At 47.5% G+C, this 16,875-nt stretch overlaps 2 protein-coding genes across 14 annotated transcripts in view; both read left to right on the top strand.

The window, feature by feature from the left end:
- Positions 1-2,038, top strand: part of RUFY4 (RUN and FYVE domain containing 4) — a 24,220-nt gene extending 22,182 nt beyond the window's left edge. For 4 of the 5 annotated variants that reach the window (XM_047871212.1, XM_047871211.1, XM_047871210.1 and 1 more), the window contains one exon: positions 315-1,283. In XM_047871212.1, the coding sequence (XP_047727168.1) occupies positions 315-420 (106 nt within the window). In that variant the 3' untranslated portion in view covers positions 421-1,283. Of the gene's footprint in view, positions 1-314; positions 1,284-2,009 lie in introns of those variants that run through there. The other variant, XR_007154821.1, reaches the window with a different exon arrangement.
- LOC125172745 (C-X-C chemokine receptor type 2) lies at positions 1,422-16,875 on the top strand. Of its 9 annotated transcripts, none has more exons than XM_047871218.1 (6): positions 1,422-2,161; positions 4,466-4,565; positions 4,985-5,027; positions 6,243-6,325; positions 9,443-9,514; positions 13,616-16,875. In XM_047871218.1, the coding sequence occupies exon 6, from the start codon at positions 13,641-13,643 to the stop codon at positions 14,709-14,711; it is 1,071 nt and encodes a 356-aa protein (XP_047727174.1). In that variant the 5' UTR covers positions 1,422-2,161; positions 4,466-4,565; positions 4,985-5,027; positions 6,243-6,325; positions 9,443-9,514; positions 13,616-13,640; the 3' UTR covers positions 14,712-16,875. The 9 variants fall into 9 exon arrangements, with proteins under 9 accessions (XP_047727174.1, XP_047727176.1, XP_047727175.1 ...); XM_047871219.1 differs by having other exon boundaries at positions 2,152-2,195; XM_047871220.1 differs by lacking the exon at positions 9,443-9,514.

The following is a 16,875-nucleotide window of genomic DNA, read 5'->3' as shown; positions in this document are numbered from 1 at the left end:
CTGTGCCAGCCTTCCAAGAAGAGACTGATTAACAGGCTCCTGGTCTGGAAGAGATCTCCTGTACAGAGGAAGCTGCTCCCCTCATCTTCCTCCAGGAACATGGTGGCAGGACCAGCCATGAGAGAGAGGGAGGGGGGCCAGCAGGAGAACCTGTCATTGCCATTTAGAGGACTCTGGAGGGGGTGGGGCACTGGGACGCCCTTTAAGAAAGGGGAGGCCTCCTGAGACACACTGCTCTGATGGGAGATGAGAAACATGCTTCCCTCCCCCAAACACATCCCTGAGCTCCCCACTCTTCCCACCTCTGCTCCTAGGCTCTGCGGAGGCCTGGTTTGCCATGCCTGCTCTGTGGATTACAAGAAGAGAGGGCGCCACTGCCCACCCTGCTCCCAGAAGGGAGCAGCTCAGTTCGACCAATGAGATCACCCAGGAATGGCCACCCACCCCATCCCGTCAGCTCCCTCCCCTCTGCCCTTCCCACCCCTCTGGTCTGACCTGTCCTGCCTTCCGGAAGTTGGTGACCTAAGGCGGACAGCACTTGTGTGCGCATTCTGTAGTGTGGGAGTGGAAGGAGCCAGGCTGGCAGGCAGGAGGCAGGAGGCAGGTTGAAGCCCTGCATCCACCATCCATGAGCTAGGCGACTTGAGAGAGCTCACAGCTGTCTGGGCTTCTTCTGTAAGTGAGGGAGCTGGGCACCATCCTCTCTAAAGTTCCTCCAGGCTCAGAATGTCCTTGACCAAGAAGAAGACCCAGGGACCCTGACATTTCCCACACTCCCACCTCACCCAGCCCACTGCTCACCACACTCAGGAGCATCCTGTCTGCTTTGAAGGTCTGCTTTTGTTGTGTTTTTGTCTTTAACATCTTTCCTGAGTTACTATTGACATTTAACACACTTCACATAAATTGTACAATTTAATGAGTTTTCACTTTAATATATACCCATGACACCATCGCCATACTCAAAATAATGAACATCATTCCCATCATTCCCCAAATTTCTTCATGCCCTTTGTAACCTCTCCCTCCTCCTCCTCTCTCCCTGGCACCCACTTATTTGCTTTCTATCACTGGAGACTAGTTTTCCAGAATTTTACATAAATGGAATCCTAATTATACACTCTCTATTGTCTGCCTTCAATAGTCCCTTTTTACTATTGAGTAGTATTCCACTGCATGGATATACCACAATTTGTTTACACATGCAACTGTTGCCTGACATTTGGATTATTTCCAGTTTGAGACTGTTACAAATACATTTCCTATAACCATCTGTGTACAAATCTTTGCATAGACGTTTACTTTTTTTTTAAGATTTTTGTTTTTTAAAGTAATCTATACACCCAATGTGGGGCTTAAACTCACAATTCCAAGATCAAGAGTTGCATGCTCTATCCACTGAGCCAGCCAGGTGCCCCTAGACCTTTGCTTTTATTTCTCTTGGGTAAGTACCTAGGAATGAAATTGCCAGGTCATATGATAAGTATATGTTTAACTTTTAAGAAACTGCTGAGTTGTTCCCAAAAGAGTTGTGTTTTGGCCCCTCCCACCAGCAGTGTGTGGGAGGGCCAGCCGCTTCGCAGAGCATCTGGTTTAGTGGGCAGGAGAGGAGGCTCAGACATGAGGCTTGGGCCTCTCTGTCCTGCCCTTCCAACCACTGTGGTGACTTGGTCAGTCCCCAGTTGTGAGTGCCTGGACGGAAGAGCTGAGACTAGGTAACTCTCTATGCAGTGCTCACTCAACTACACTTTAGTAAAGATAGTTATGAAGATTTGTGTACCTTCATGGTACAAGATCATATCCCCTGACTGCCCAAGAAGTCTTACACAAATTCTGTGTCATTCCCTGGACTCCCAATTGTGGTGCTTCTGAGGATACTGTTTCAGAAGAAGCACAGGCCCCACTCTGTACCAGATAGGGATTAGCTGCCCTATCTGGGCTCCAGGGCAGACTCTGTGGCCCCAAATAGGCATGCATGCTATTATCCCCATCCCCTCTGCCTCACACAGACTGCCAGAGCCTCTGCAGCAGTTGGGCAACCTTGTGGCTCTGACCAGCGCCTGTGGACCGCCTCTTGGGGTCAGGGACACCCAGAGTTGCATCCCATTACCATAGCATGGAGCAAGAGTTTTGCAATAGCAGTTCCTGCCCTGGAGAGCTGGTAAGAACTTCTCCTTAGCAAAAGCTACAACAAGGTGAGGGGCACGGAATGGAGGGAGTGGAGGGGGGCAGGGCTGGGGCTCTGGAGCAATCAGGGCAATAGAATCACCCCTACCCTAAAGGACAGCGGTCCCTTGTTAAGGATTAGATTTGCTCAGATACTTTTATTAGGTTCTTACTATAGTGGACGACATCATGTTCTAGTTGAACTCCAGTGTCGAGTTCAGGCCTGCCTGATGAACTGATGGGAGGGAAGAGAGGTAGCAGAAGCCAATGTTCAAAGAGAAGGCAAGATGCTCCTGGACAAGAACTCATCGGAAGGAAATCAGGGGCCGGAAATGGGGCAGCTTGACCTTCTCCCCGTTTGGGTGGGATGGAAGGGCTATGCTGAGGACCAGTCTCTAGCTCAACACTGCCCCCCAAAGAGTCCACACCAACTCCAATGAAGAGCACAAAAGCTCCACAAAGACATTAGAAGAGCTTGTTAGACCTTGGGGAATCCTCTGGCAGAAGGTTCCAGAAGGGTCACCAAGGGTACCGGTCCTTCAGCAGTGACTCCAGCACACATGTCTAGTGCAGCAGCATGCACAGGAGCACCCAGGAGACATTCCCTACAGACCCCCTCAAAATTCCTGGAGAGTACCTTACCGGGGGATGAAGCCCTGAATGAGCACAGAGGGTTTAAGCCAGTGCTATTTGGGTTTACTGCTATTGATGTGACTATTGACTATTACTGCTATTGATGTGGTGGGAAATTTTGGCAACATAATTATTTCTTTCAATTAGATGTCATTCAGATCCTCCAATGTACATCAATCCCCCTACTTTGTCAAGTATATATATATAGTCTGTGTATATTTATGTTTATATTTTTATATGTATATTACTTATTATATATAAAATCCCTGCTTTGAAGAACCTCACAGTGGGGAGGAGGGAGCAGCCAGAGATTACAAAACCCCTAACTGAAGCCATGATAGAAGTAAGCCTAAGGGTGTGGACAACACAGAGAGAAAGGGCTGCATTCCATACAGGTCATGACTGGGCTGAATCTAAAAGGAAAAAGGAGAGGTGCCTGGGTGGCTCAGTTAGTTAAGCATCTGACTCTTGATTTCCACTCAGGTCACAATCTCGAGGTTTGTGAGTTCGAGCCCTGCGTCAGGTTCTGTGCTGATGGTGTGGAGCCTGCTTGGGATTCTCCCTCTGTCCCCACCCTACTTGTGTGCACTCTCTCTCAAAATAAGTAAACTTTAAAAAAAATTTTAATTTTGTAATGTTTACTTTTGAGAGAGAAAAAGAGACAGACAGAGTAAGAGGGGGAGGGGCAGAGAGAGAGAGAGAGAGAGAGAGAGAGGGACACACAGATTATGAAGCAGGCTCCAGGCTCTGAGCTGTAGGCACAGAGCCCAACATGGGGCTCAAACTCGCAAACTGCGAGATCATGACCCGAGCCGAACTGACTGGCCCACCCAGGCACCCCAAACTTAAAAAACTTTTTAAAGGAAAATGGACAGTTGACCAGACCAAGAGGGTAAGGAAGAACCTTCCAAGGGGAAGGGAAATGCATGCCAGGCTCTGTGGGGGAACCAAACAGCTCTTTGGGGAACTGCAAGTAGTTCCCTGTGGCTGTAGTTAAGGGGTCAGGGGGATGTGGCCAGCAACAAGGCTGGAGAAGTACACAAGGTCACATGCAGGGGCACCAGTTGCCCATAATCGGGAGATGGGCTCTACCTGAGGTCAATGGGGGTCCTCCAAGGGTTTTAAAAGGAAAAGAACACGATCAAATTCACACTTTTGGAAGATGGTTCTGAGAGCAGAGTAGAGGAGGGTTTGAAGGGGAAAGATTTGAGGCCGAGATCACTTAGGAGAATAGTTGTAGCTGTCGTGGTGGTGGGGACGGTGATCTAGTGGCATTGGTGATTAGTAGTAGTAGGAACAGCAGTAGCAAACGGTGCCAAGCACCATTCCAAGTGCTTTATAAATATAGACTCATTTAATCTGCATGACAACACTCTAACATGCAGTAAGTGTTTTCAACAGCCCCATTTTCCAGATGATGAGACTGAGACCCAGTGAGACTAAATAACCTCCCCAAGGTCTACAGTCCAGCTCCAGAATCCACAGCTATTGCATGAGGACTGCGGTGTTGCCTAACACTGTCAGTGAAGATGGCGATAATCAAGAGATGCTAAAGAGATAGCCTCTGAGACAGGGGTGTGCGAGGGGCGGGCCGTTCCGGTTGGGCAGATGCCCGGCTAGGAGGGTGGGGTCAGAATTCCACGAGACTGGTTTTCTACCTGCTCAGCTTGCAGCACCTGTGGAGCCTCAGCAGAAATTTCAAGAGGTGGCCCCGTGAGGAGTTGGAGCTTAGGCGAGAAGTGCAGGAGGCGAGTCAGGAGCAAAAGGTATGGGAGATCCTGGCCCTTACTGGGTGGCCGTTGAAGCCAACGGGGGCAGGTGGGCTGGCCTGGGGAGGGCAGGGAGAAATGAGGACCCAGGCAGAGCCCGGAGGAACATCCAGATTTGAGGAATGAATTGAGAAATAATGCCCCAAAGTGAGATGAAGAGAGGTGCAGGAGAAATAAAAAAAGAATGAGGTCAAGGGGATTAAGTGCTACAGGGTGAAATAAAACTTGAACAATAACCATTTCACTGTAAATACAGTTACAGGGCATGCAACGGGGGTGGGGGGGATATTTTAACATAATTGGCAGACATGAGTAGATGGGGTAAGGGGCCCTTTTGTAAACTGACAACGGGAGAATAAATTGATACAGTCTTTTTCTTGAAGTATGGTTGACATATAATGTTATATTACTTTCAGGCGTACAACACAGTGGTCTGTACATCACGCCCTGCTCATCACGGTAAGTAGAGCCCCCGTAAGCTGGTACAGCCTTATCAAAATTGAAACATGCACAGATAATTAAGTCACACATACAATCATACAAGTTCCCAAAGACCTGCGCCCAAAGATGCTCGTAGCAAAATTTAGATATTCGTCCATAAGGTAATTATCGAATAAATCGTGATACATCCGCACCACGGGCCAGTATCTGTCACCGAAAAGAGAAAGACGGATCTACATGCACCGATGTGTGAATAGGTCCGCGACAGCCTATTAAGGTGCAGGATGGTACATGTAGTTAACTATCACTTGTTTTAGGGAAGGAAGGAAGGAAAACATGCTTGTATATGCATGGGGAAAAGTCTAGAAAGATGGACACAAGGTATATGTGAATCTAAGGACGGAAAGAGTCCTTCCTGTTTGACTTCAGATGCTTCTGTGGTGCCTTTATTCTTTACCATAGTCCTGCTTTGTTTTTCCAATATTAAAGTGGCTTGATTTCAGAAAAGGGCTTATTGGAGGCCGTGGCCTGAGGTCATTGGTAATGTTGGCAAGAGCTGCGTCAGCAGAGCGGTGGGAAGGGAGCTAGCTACAGCAGGCTGAGCGGTGAACGAGAGGTGGCGAGGTGAAGACAGTCCCCGCTTTCTCCAGAAGTCTGCCTGCGAGGAGGGCACTAGGGGAGTGGTAGCCGGAGGGGTCCTCCGACAGAGGGAGGGTGAGCTCAGGGAAAGGGATGGGGGATGGGGGATGGGGCAGAGAGGCCGGGAGGCAGGACCCTCGAGGATGTGAGAGGCAGTGTGTTCCACAGACAGTGCAGGAATTTACCAGAAAGAGAAGGAGGGACACTTCTCACGCTGACTCTACAAGGAAGGAAGAAGGTGTGCAACAAGGGCACGCAAGCCTGTTCACGGGGACCGGGGTCGCCCGCATCTTCCTTGTAAAGAAGGAGGTGCAGTTTCCGCTCGCTCGGCGACAGAGGTAGACTAGGCATACTTCCACCTTCAGACTGGCAGGCTCCTCCAGCAGCCATTAGACTTTCAGGTAGGCATGAAAATCCCCAGCCCTCATCACAGAATCTCCAGGCGGATCCTGGGCCTGGAGTCAGAGTCTCCGGACAGACCTCATTCCTCCGAGGGAACTCTCCCCCTGGCGGGCCTCCTGGAATTCACCCTGGGCAACTCCAGGTTCGAGGTTTCCCCATAAAGTCCACTTCACTCTTTTTCCTGTCCGACAGCCCTGACTGCTTCCAGCCCTGAGTCACAGAGGAGGTACCAGTGACCACTCCAATTACAACAGCAGCTGTAGCGGCGACAGCAGGTAAGTGAGTGTTCAGGCTGAGGGCCGCCGGGGGCATTTTTCTGATGGACATGACTTTGAAACTTCAGTCTCCTCCACGGAGTCCCCGAGAACCGGGGTGATGAGCTTTCAAGCTAAAGCTAACCAAATCTTCACCCGGACAGCATATGGTACAAAAGAACTTACTGCAAGTGTGAGAGACTCTGTATCTGCACCGTCCAACGTGATAGCCACGCGTGGCTCTTGAACCCTTGAAAGATGGCTGCTATGACTGAGGAACTAAATGTTTTGTTTCACTTTAACTCATGTTAAGTAGCTCCATGTGTCTAGTGGCTATCGTACTGGACAATGCAGATCTAGAACAATCGCCTCATTTTCCAACGGGCCACGTCAAGGCCCAGAGAGAATTGACTTGTCTTAGTTCACCCTGACCATCAGCAGCAGAACCAGCCTGTTCTTGATTCACCCCAACATCCATATGCAGGTGGTGGGTTCAGGGGAAATGAAATCAACCCAGTGGACGTCAAGAAGCTAGCAGGTGGGGAAATGTCAATCTGGGCTCCCCCTACGGGGCGCCTGGGTGGCTCAGTCGGTTAAGCGTCCGACTTCAGCTCAGGTCATGATGTCACGGTCCGTGAGTTTGAGCCCTGCATTGGGCTCTGTGCTGACAGCTCAGACCCTGGAGCCTGCTTCAGATTCTGTGTCTCCCTCTTTCTCTGACCCTCCCCCGTTCATGCTTTGTCTCTCTCTGTCTCAAAAATAAATAAACATTAAAAAAAATTTTTTTTTTAATCTGGGCTCCCCTTTCGACACCTTTTCATTTAGTTGTCTGGGACAGAGAGGTACCTAACAGAGCTCAGAAACCTGAGGCTAGCATCCGGCCCCTTGTTAACAGTGGAAAGAATACAGGATTTAAGGTCCGGTAAAAAACATTGCTTAAAAATTGTTTAAGGGGCACCTGGGTGGCTCAGTCAGATGAGCGTCCGACTTCAGCTCGGGTCATGATCTTGCAGTTCGTGAGTCCAAGCCCCACATCGGGCTCACTGCTGTCAGCCTGTCGGCACAGAGCCCACTTCAGATCCTCTGTCCCCCTCTCTCTGTCCTTCCCCACTTGCACTCTCCCAAAAATAAATACAGTTTTTAAAAAAAATGTTTAAAACCCAGTTCCCTGCGTCACTCTGACGAAGTTGCTTAACTCCCAGAGTCCAGTTTCCTCATTCACCAAATGTGTACTTCATGGGTTTGTTGAGAGGATTAAATGTACAGATTCTTTTTTTTTTTTTTTAAGATTTTATGTTTAAGTACTCTTCACATCCAACATGGGGTTCAAACTCACAACCCTGAGATCAAGAGTTGTTTACTCCACTGTCTGAGCCAGCCAGGCGCCCCTAAAATATAAATTCTGGAAAGCACTTTTCCCAGGAGCTGGACCCTGGTAGGCACTCAACATTATAGCTAATGTGACTATTGTTATCCAGGTCAGAGAAAGTGAAGATGTACATCAGAGTCAGCCTGGAAAGCCTACCCGCTGCTTTTCCTTGCTTGGGGGTATAGTGGAGAGACGTCATCATATAGTTGATACACTATTTCACTAACAAAGATCACAATGATAGGGGCGCCTGGGTGGCTCAGTCGGTTAAGCGTCCGACTTCGGCTCAGGTCATGATCTCACAGTCTGTGAGTTCGAGCCCCGCGTTGTGCTCTGTGCTGACAGCTCAGAGCTTGGAGCCTGCTTCGGATTCTGTGTCTCCCTCTCTCTCTGCCCCTGCCTTGCTCACGCTCTGTCTCTCTCTCTCTCAAAAATAAATAAACATGAAAAAAAAAATTTTTTTAAAGATCACGAGGACAAAGGCTAACATCACGCTTCTGTACGTCTTAAGAATTTTACGGGTAATTCTTCAGTCAATCCTCAGGACAACCTGACGCGTTAGGTGCTATCGTTGGTCTCATCTTACAGATGAGCAAACTGCGACTTGGAAAGGAAAAGTCACTTGCCTAGAGCTGCTCGGCTAGCAGAATCCTTATCCTGCTTTCATGTTCCTCCCTCCGTGTATAACGAGCTTCTGTCTGGTTTTGGCATCACCCGGTCAGGAGTCACTGCGTTCTTCTCCGGCATGGGAAAGGGAAGGGTAACGAAGAACGTGTGCTAAACAGTTGGACTCAGAGGTTCTTTTGTAGGGGCAGACAGCCTGGGTGAGTCTGCTGCAAGCTTTGAGAATATTCTGCAGGGACACACGGACTAACAGGCTAGGGCAAGGCATAGTGGAGGGGATGGAGGTATCGTTTGCTGGGGCGGGGGCTTGGGAGGGAGCCGTGAATTCGTGTTCACTGCTCTGCCCGTGTTCATCCTTTCCATTGTAATCGATAGCCGATGTGACAAAACCTATTCCTAGTGCCACGCAACACTGCTTTCAAAACTGTTTGGACTTGGATACGTTGTTAATTTTTCCCCCGAAAGGCTTTCTTTCCAAATCCGATGGTCTTGGCTCCAAAGACGGTAGCTACGGCAGAGCCAATCCCAAGTGTACAAGCCGAGAAAGAATCGCAATGCCCTTAGAGGAGCCCCTGGTCAGGGCAGATGGTTGGGCAGGGAGGTGAAAGACAAGAGAGTGGGGCCCCCCCTTGGGGGTGGGAGTTCTCACAGGGATGTGACATGGAGAAGGAATCTGTAAGGCTTTAAGGGTTCCTGGGGTGAATGGGATGGGACAGGAGGCAGGAGGAAACGATCTCTGTCGTCTTCATGAGTCACTCTCCTTTGAGATGTGAAAGAGGTTCATGAGCCGGGAGCTGCCCGAGGCAGCTGGAGTGTGGAGAGAGTCAGACAAGGCAGCTGAAAGAACCAGGGGCTGCTGAGACCAGGGCAAAGGTGAGATAAACCCATGCTGTCCTGGGCAAACCGCTGCCTTTGTGTGGGCCTCAATTGCCTCATCTGTGAAATGGAAAAGATTGTCTAGAAAACACCATATGTCCCTTACCAATATGGGACTCTACCGGTCCAGAAAATTACTTGTGATCCAAGAGCTGACCTGGGAATTAATTATTCAAGTTATCAAAAGTATCCAGCACCCTGAGGACTCCACCCTAGAATTGAGCAATCTAAATCCTCCGCTCACTTCCTCCACTGTGTTCTCACCACAGCCGCCCTGTCAGTCAGGCACATCTGCCCTCCTGGACACATCGCATTGTACAGGTGAAAGTCCCAGACTCCTGGTAAGTCTTGGAACACCTACCCTCTCACCTTCCAGAATGTTTCTGTTCTCTATTCTTCTTAACACCCAGCCTCTGTTTATCCCAGACACCTCTCCCCACCCTGGGTGGGCTTTATGCATTTTTAGGCCTCCCTGCCCCCAAAGGGAGAGCTTCTGCCCTTCATCCCTACACCTCTCTCCAACAACCACTTAGGGCAACTCTCTTCACACCCCCTTCCCTTCCTAACTCGGTGAGCTCTCCTGCTTTGGCTAGGATTGGGTCTGAGGAAGGGACAGACATTGCTGAGTTCCACCCCCCACCCCGTCCACTATATTAAATGCAAATATGTGTGGATTATATTTATAGAGAGAAAAAATGCTAAAGTTGTATTGAGATGATTGAATTTTCCATTGCTGTTGAAAAGATTGCCTTCAATGTTTGGGATCTTATAAATGTCTCCGTTTTATAACATTTTCATAAAATAAATTGGACTCATCCCATCTGTGGAGTTTCTTTTTTTTTTTTATTTGACGTTTATTTATTTTTGAGACATAGAGAGACAGAGCATGAACAGGGGAGGGTCAGAGAGAGAGGGAGACACAGAATCTGAAACAGGCTCCAGGCTCTGAGCTGTCAGCACAGAGCCCGATGCGGGGCTCGAACTCACGGAGTGTGAGATCATGACCTGAGCCAAAGTCGGTCGCCCAACCGACTGAGCCACCCAGGCACCCCTCATCTGTGGAGTTTCTGAACGGCCATGAGTCATCAAGGGTATGGCCATCTCACTCAATGAGGGAGTCTCCTGCTTGTTCACCGAGAACAGGACTGGGTGGTCAGTAGCAGCTAGCCAGTTCAAAGGCGTTTGGTTTATCATTCCTGCAAGGGCTGTAGATTTCATTCTGGGTCTACAGAATAGCTAAGAAAGCACTGCACAAAACAGCAAATGATGGGAGTCAACTGTATACAGTCTGACTTCATGAGATCTTGAGAACTTAGCTTAGAAGTATATTTAATATATGAGGTATGTTTTTTTTTTTCATGAAGCAGGTCTGTAGACTGTAAGTAGCATGTGGAGATGTCCACACCTACTTGGAATCCTGGCTGCAGCACTTGTAGGCTCTGTGACCCTGGGCTGGTTTTTGTGCCTCTCTGGGCCTCTCTTCTCATCTGTAAACAGGGGCTAATCATATCTATTTGTAACCATCAAGGGAGATCACGTACCTATGAGGCACAAAGCAGATCTCAGATATGTTAACTCCCTTCCCTTAGTTTCTCCCTTTAACTGTCAAAACATCCTCCCTAGAGATTGGTAAATTGAAAACCCAACAGGCAACAACAAACCTCGTCCCCCCCATCTCCCAGTGGCTGGGGGTCATTGCCCTGGCCTGGTTCTCTTTCCCGAGTCCTCTACCTTCTATCCTGATTTGCGGGGTCTCCCTCTGGACCCTCCAACTGACACTTTGTGGAAGTATAGCTGAGCACTGGATTATCCAGAATGAGGGCATATCTGTGAAATATACTTGACTGCTGCCTGTCCTGTCCTGATAGGGAAGTTTCTGTGGCCACCGTGGCCCTGTCTTCTCACAGCCAATGCTCATAACTGGGGGGAGGAAGGGGTCTCCTCTGTGGGCACAAGTTCTGCATCCACTTTAAAAAATGGGCCTTCTCTTAGGTCACTTGTTTCCCTTGAGAGCACCTTTGATCATCAGTTCCCAGAGGCGACCTACCCTTGACCTTGTGACTTCCTTGGATGTGACCCTGGGATAAACATGCTCTTGACTATGGGACTGCGGAGCCAATGACTTGCAGGTCTTGCCAACAACCATGGCTGAGCCAGCTGTACCATCTGCCTATCCCACAACCACCTTCTCCTCCTGGCCAGACAGGGCACCACCACCAGCACAGACTGATCGAATCTGCTCTGTGCGTGGTCTCCATGGGCTAAGAGGCTAACTTAACTGACCTCCATCATCTAGGCAAAAAAGTAATAACCTCTCAGGAAAGTGAAGGCTAAGAATTCTGTCACTCTAGGGGAAAGGGCATTACCTTTCTGGTGTCTCTTATCCCTACCCAGCTTTCTTCTTTACTATGTGTGATTGACAATAACAGACTTTCTTCCGTTAAAGAGAAAAGCTCCCTGGGAGTTTCGTTGTTGATGCTATTGTTTTACTATTTGTATTTGCTTTTCAACGTATTTGCCCTTTGGTTATTTTTTTTCTGGTTGAGATATAATTCACACACTGTCAAAGTCACCCACTTCCAATGTACAACCCGTGGTTCTTAATATATGCATAAAGTTATACAATCATCACCACTGTCTGATTCTTGAACACTTTCATCACCTTGAAAAGAGAGCCCGTACTCATTAATATTCCCCTCCCTCCAGCCCCTGGCAACCACAGATCTGCTTTCTGTCTTTACTGATTTGCCTATGCCTTCATACATGGACTCATCCAGTATGAAGCCTTTTATGTCTGGCTTTTTTCACTTGGAATAATGTTTTCAAGATTCACTCACGTTGTAGCATAGATCAGTACTTCATTTCTTTTTGTGGTTGAATAATATTGCCTTGTTTGTATAGACCACAATTTGTTTATCCTTTAATTGGATGATGGACATTTGGATTGTTTCCACTTTTTGGCTATTATGCTGCTATGAACATCTGTGTACAACTTTTTGTGTGGACATATGTTTTCAATTCCCTTGGGTACATGTCTAGAAGTAAAATTGCTGGGTCATTGGTAACTGTGTTTAACTTTTTGAACAACTGCCAGGCTGTTTTCCAAGGTAGCTGCACCATGTTACATTCCCACTTACAATGTATGAGGGGTCCAATTTCTCCACATCCTTGTCAACATCGTTGCTGTCCATCTTGTTTTATTATGGTGATCCTAGTTAGTATTGAAGTAATTCCAGAACCATTTACTTTATGTTTTTTCTCTTTGACACTGGTTCCATTTTGAGGTGGGTCACAGACTTGCATATGGTCACAGGATGGTCATACCTCGGTATAAAGAAATGGCACAATGGTGACATATTTTGTGGTTCAAAAGCAACTAATTTGGTAGCTAGTCTATTTTAATTTACTTCCTGTTTGAAAACTGGGTTCATATTTCAGAGTGACTGCAGCTTCCTCCAGAGGCAGGCTTTGGGCTATCCCCGTAACACGGGCAGAGCCAAGAGAAGTGGGTTTACCTGGGGAGAGTCTGGGGGTGCTGGGGAGTCAATGATGGATGAAGGCACTCCCTAGCAGGACAGAGAGTATCCCCACCAGAACTGGAAAGCCACCAAAACAAGGATAGTGTGTCTCCACCTGTCTTCTCTGCTTCCTGCTGCCTCTGCTCCTCATGCTGGGAGCACACTGGCTTTCTCTGCTCACCTCTGCATGACACAATATGGCTCCTTAGAGCTCCCAAGACACTCTGTTTCATTGCCACCCACTTGGAGAATCAATCGGCCACCGCTTAGGATTTTTAATATATTTTTTTCGAAACTACACAAATACTCCCACTGCAGGTCTCCTGCATTCTGAAAGGAAAATACTGGGCTGTACTGAGTAAACTCTCCTTCTTCTAGCTCAAGTATCTTGCAACTGTATGCTGTTACCGCTAAATCTGTTTCCCCACACACTTCTTTTAAATAACTTTCAAAAAGTTGGACAAAGGGCTTCCTCCCTCAGCTTTATAGTCAAACTTTGATCTTTTTCTAGTGGTCAAACCCAACTGGATTGCCTGCTTCATCCCCCAGATCAAGAACTAAATGGTACCTCATGTTTCTGACATTAAATTCAGCCTCAACAGCCAGACATGCTCACCACTGAAGAATCCAAGACATGCTCTATAGGGATTATTTGAAGGGAAGTTTCAACAATGTTTTGGGTGATGGTGGTGTCGTGGAAAGTGCTCAGAACCTCTCTGGCTTTGAAGGGAACTACACTCTTCATGCAATGTACCACTTATCACTAAGTAAATGAGTCTCAAAACCCTAGAGCCACTATTTCCTAACATGAAACTTGCTTGCATGTAATATACAAGCCAAAGCGAAGAGTCAGAGGTTTATGGGCAAACAGGCTAGAGTCTGGGGAGATGTTCCTGTGCAGTAACTCTCACCTCTCTTCTCTAGGCCAGTATTTAAGTTTGCCTCAAATATGGAAGTAGACTGGGATAATTACAGCTTGGAAGATCTCTTCGACATGGAAAATTATACTTACAACACTGACCTGCCCACTATTCTGTCAGACTCTGCCCCATGCAGGCCAGAATCTCTGGAAATCAATCAGTATGCCATGGTGGTCATCTATGCCCTGGTCTTCGTGCTCAGCCTGCTGGGAAACTCCTTAGTGATACTGGTTGTCTTATATAGTCGGGTGAGTCGTTCTGTCACTGATGTCTACCTGCTGAATCTGGCCATAGCCGACTTGCTCTTTGCCCTGACCTTGCCTATCTGGGCTGCCTCCAAGGCAAAGGGCTGGATCTTTGGCACAGCCCTTTGCAAGGTGGTCTCGCTCCTGAAAGAAATCAACTTCTACAGCAGCATCCTGCTGCTGGCCTGCATCAGCGTGGACCGCTACTTGGCCATTGTCCATGCCACACGCACACTGACTCAGAAGCGGCACTGGGTCAAGTTCATATGCTTAGGCATCTGGGCCCTGTCCCTGATCCTGTCCCTGCCCATCTTCATCTTCCGCAGGGCCATCTATCCCCCCTATTCCAGCCCAGTCTGCTATGAGGACATGGGTGCCAATACTACAAAATGGCGGATGGTGATGCGGGTCCTGCCCCAGACCTTTGGCTTCCTCCTGCCTTTGATGGTCATGCTATTTTGCTATGGACTCACCCTGCGCACGCTCTTTGAGGCCCACATGGGGCAGAAACACCGGGCCATGAGGGTCATCTTTGCTGTCGTGCTCATCTTCCTGCTCTGCTGGCTGCCCTACAACCTGGTCCTGATCGCAGACACCCTCATGAGGCTCCGGGCGATCAAAGAGACCTGTGAGCGCCGCAATGACATTGGCCGGGCCCTGGATGCCACCGAGATTCTGGGCTTCTTCCACAGCTGCCTCAATCCCATCATCTACGCCTTCATTGGCCAGAAGTTTCGCCATGGACTCATCAAGATCATGGCCATCCATGGCCTCATCAGCAAAGAGCACTTGTCCAAGGACAGCAGGCCTTCCTTTGTTGGCTCTTCTTCAGGGAACACTTCTACTACCTTCTAGGCCCCCGCCCCTGTTGCAGCCCCTCGGGGCTCCTCCCTTGCCATCAGCACCCCATTCTAAGCCTCACGCCCACTGGCTGTCCACAGTCTCTATGTCAAGGCAGCCCCCGTTGTGGTTACAGGAAGTTACTGGGGTCACGTCCTTATCAGGCCCTCCTTGTATGGTTGAGAAAGCCTGCCCTGCTGCCCCTCCCCTTACTGTAGTTGCTATGTCAGCTGCTAGAGCTCAGTCCATCCTACCACTGAGCCCATAGCACCCTGTCCCCTGAGACACTTAAAGACATTTAACAGACATTCTTTTAAGTGACTACAGAAAGTTCCCACCATTGGGAGCCATTAGTGGCAAACAGCACTGGTTGCTGCCCCAACTCTCTCTTTCTTGCCTGTCAGCAAAGTCCACTTCCCTTGAGAGAGGCCAAAAAGGACAGGTACTCCTTTCTAAGACTCCTTTTTGCTAGGAGTGGCCTTATCATTCACTTCTGACTAATAAGATTTAAGGGCATTAGTGTGTTGGTCAACCACTGTCCTGGGGAAAAAAAAAAGTCCTGATTTGTAGCATTTGCCAAGTTGCCTGGTGTAAATGCTCCACCGTGGCGATGTCACGGGTGGTGGTGTTTAGCAACCAGCTCACAAAGATCTAGGAAATGTAATGATCTGCTTTCACAAGCAGGTACAAACTGGCTTCAGTGCACCATTGCTTAAGAGGAAGTCTGCTGGGACCGGAGGACTCCTGGGAAGTACTCCTGATTAAACACACACACACACATACACACACACCCCCTTGGTTCTTGCCTTTAAATATGGTTGTAGGATATAATGTGACAAAGTGGCAAAAACTAAGTATGCCCAACATACTTAGGCAGATGGAGTCAAAGTATAAAAAGGACCCGAGAATGAAGAGCCCAGAAAGAAACCTAAGCATAAATGGTCAAATTGTTTTCAACAAGGGCGTCAAGACTCTTCAGTGGGGAAAGGATAGTCTTTCAACAAATGGTGCTGGGAAAACTATTCACGTGCACAAGAATGAACTTGGTCTCTTCTCTTACACTATACACAAAAGTTAACTGAAAATGGATCAAAGACCTCAACATGAGAGTTTCAATGATAAAACTCTTAGTAGAAACATAGAGGAAAAATTTTATAACATTGGATTCGACAATGATTCCTTGGATATGACACCAAAAGCACAGGCAACAAAAGAATAAATAGATAAATTAGATTTCATCAAAGGTAAAACCTTATGTACGTCAAAGGGTACCATCAGCAGAGTGGAAAGGGAAACCACGGAATGGAGGAAAATATTTGCAAATCATATATCTTATACAGGTTACTTTCCACAATATATAAAGAATTCCTACAATTCAACAACAACAGACAATAACAAGTGTTGGCAAGGATATGGAAAAACTGGTGGAACCCTCGTGCACTGTTGGTGGGAATGTGAAATGGTGCAGTTGCCGTGAGAAACAGTGCCTCAAAAGATGACACCTAGAATTACTATACGATCTGGCAATTCCATGTCTAAGTGTATACCCAAAAGAACTGAAAGCAGAGACTCCGATATTGGTACACCAGTGTTCATAGCAGCATTATTCACGATAGCCAAGAGGGGAAAACAACCCAAGTGTCCTTCAGTGGATGATGGACAAACAAAATGTTGGATATACGTACAATGGAATTTTGTCTTCAGTCTTAAAAAGGAATGAAGTTCTGATACAGGCTGCAACGTGGATGAACCTTGAAAACATTACACTAAGCGAAATAAGCCAGACAGAAATAGCGTATGATTCTACTTATTGGAAGTACCGAGAAGAGTCAAGTTCATAGACGAAAAGTAAAATAACAGTTACCAGGAAATGGGGAGAGGAGAAAATGGGAAGTTATTGTTTAATGAGTACAGAATTCATCTGAGGAAGATGAAAGGTTCTGAAGATGGCTTGTGGTGATAGTTGTACAACAGTGTGGATGTGCTTAATGCCCCTAAACTGTACACTTAAAAATGGTAAAAATGATAAATTCTATGTCATGTGTATTTTACTACAATGAAAAAAAAAAAAAAAACTAGGTCCCAAAAGACAAATTGTAGCCACTGAACCAGCCATGGAACCATCTACCAATAATTTCTTGTTAAGGGAGATAATTAAATGTCTTTTTTTACATATAAA

This window comes from Prionailurus viverrinus, chromosome C1 (genome assembly GCF_022837055.1).
Source record: "Prionailurus viverrinus isolate Anna chromosome C1, UM_Priviv_1.0, whole genome shotgun sequence".
Taxonomy (NCBI): Eukaryota; Metazoa; Chordata; class Mammalia; order Carnivora; family Felidae; genus Prionailurus; species Prionailurus viverrinus.
The sequence above is the reverse complement of the archived record's forward strand: the minus strand, read 5'-3'. Positions and strand labels throughout refer to the sequence as shown.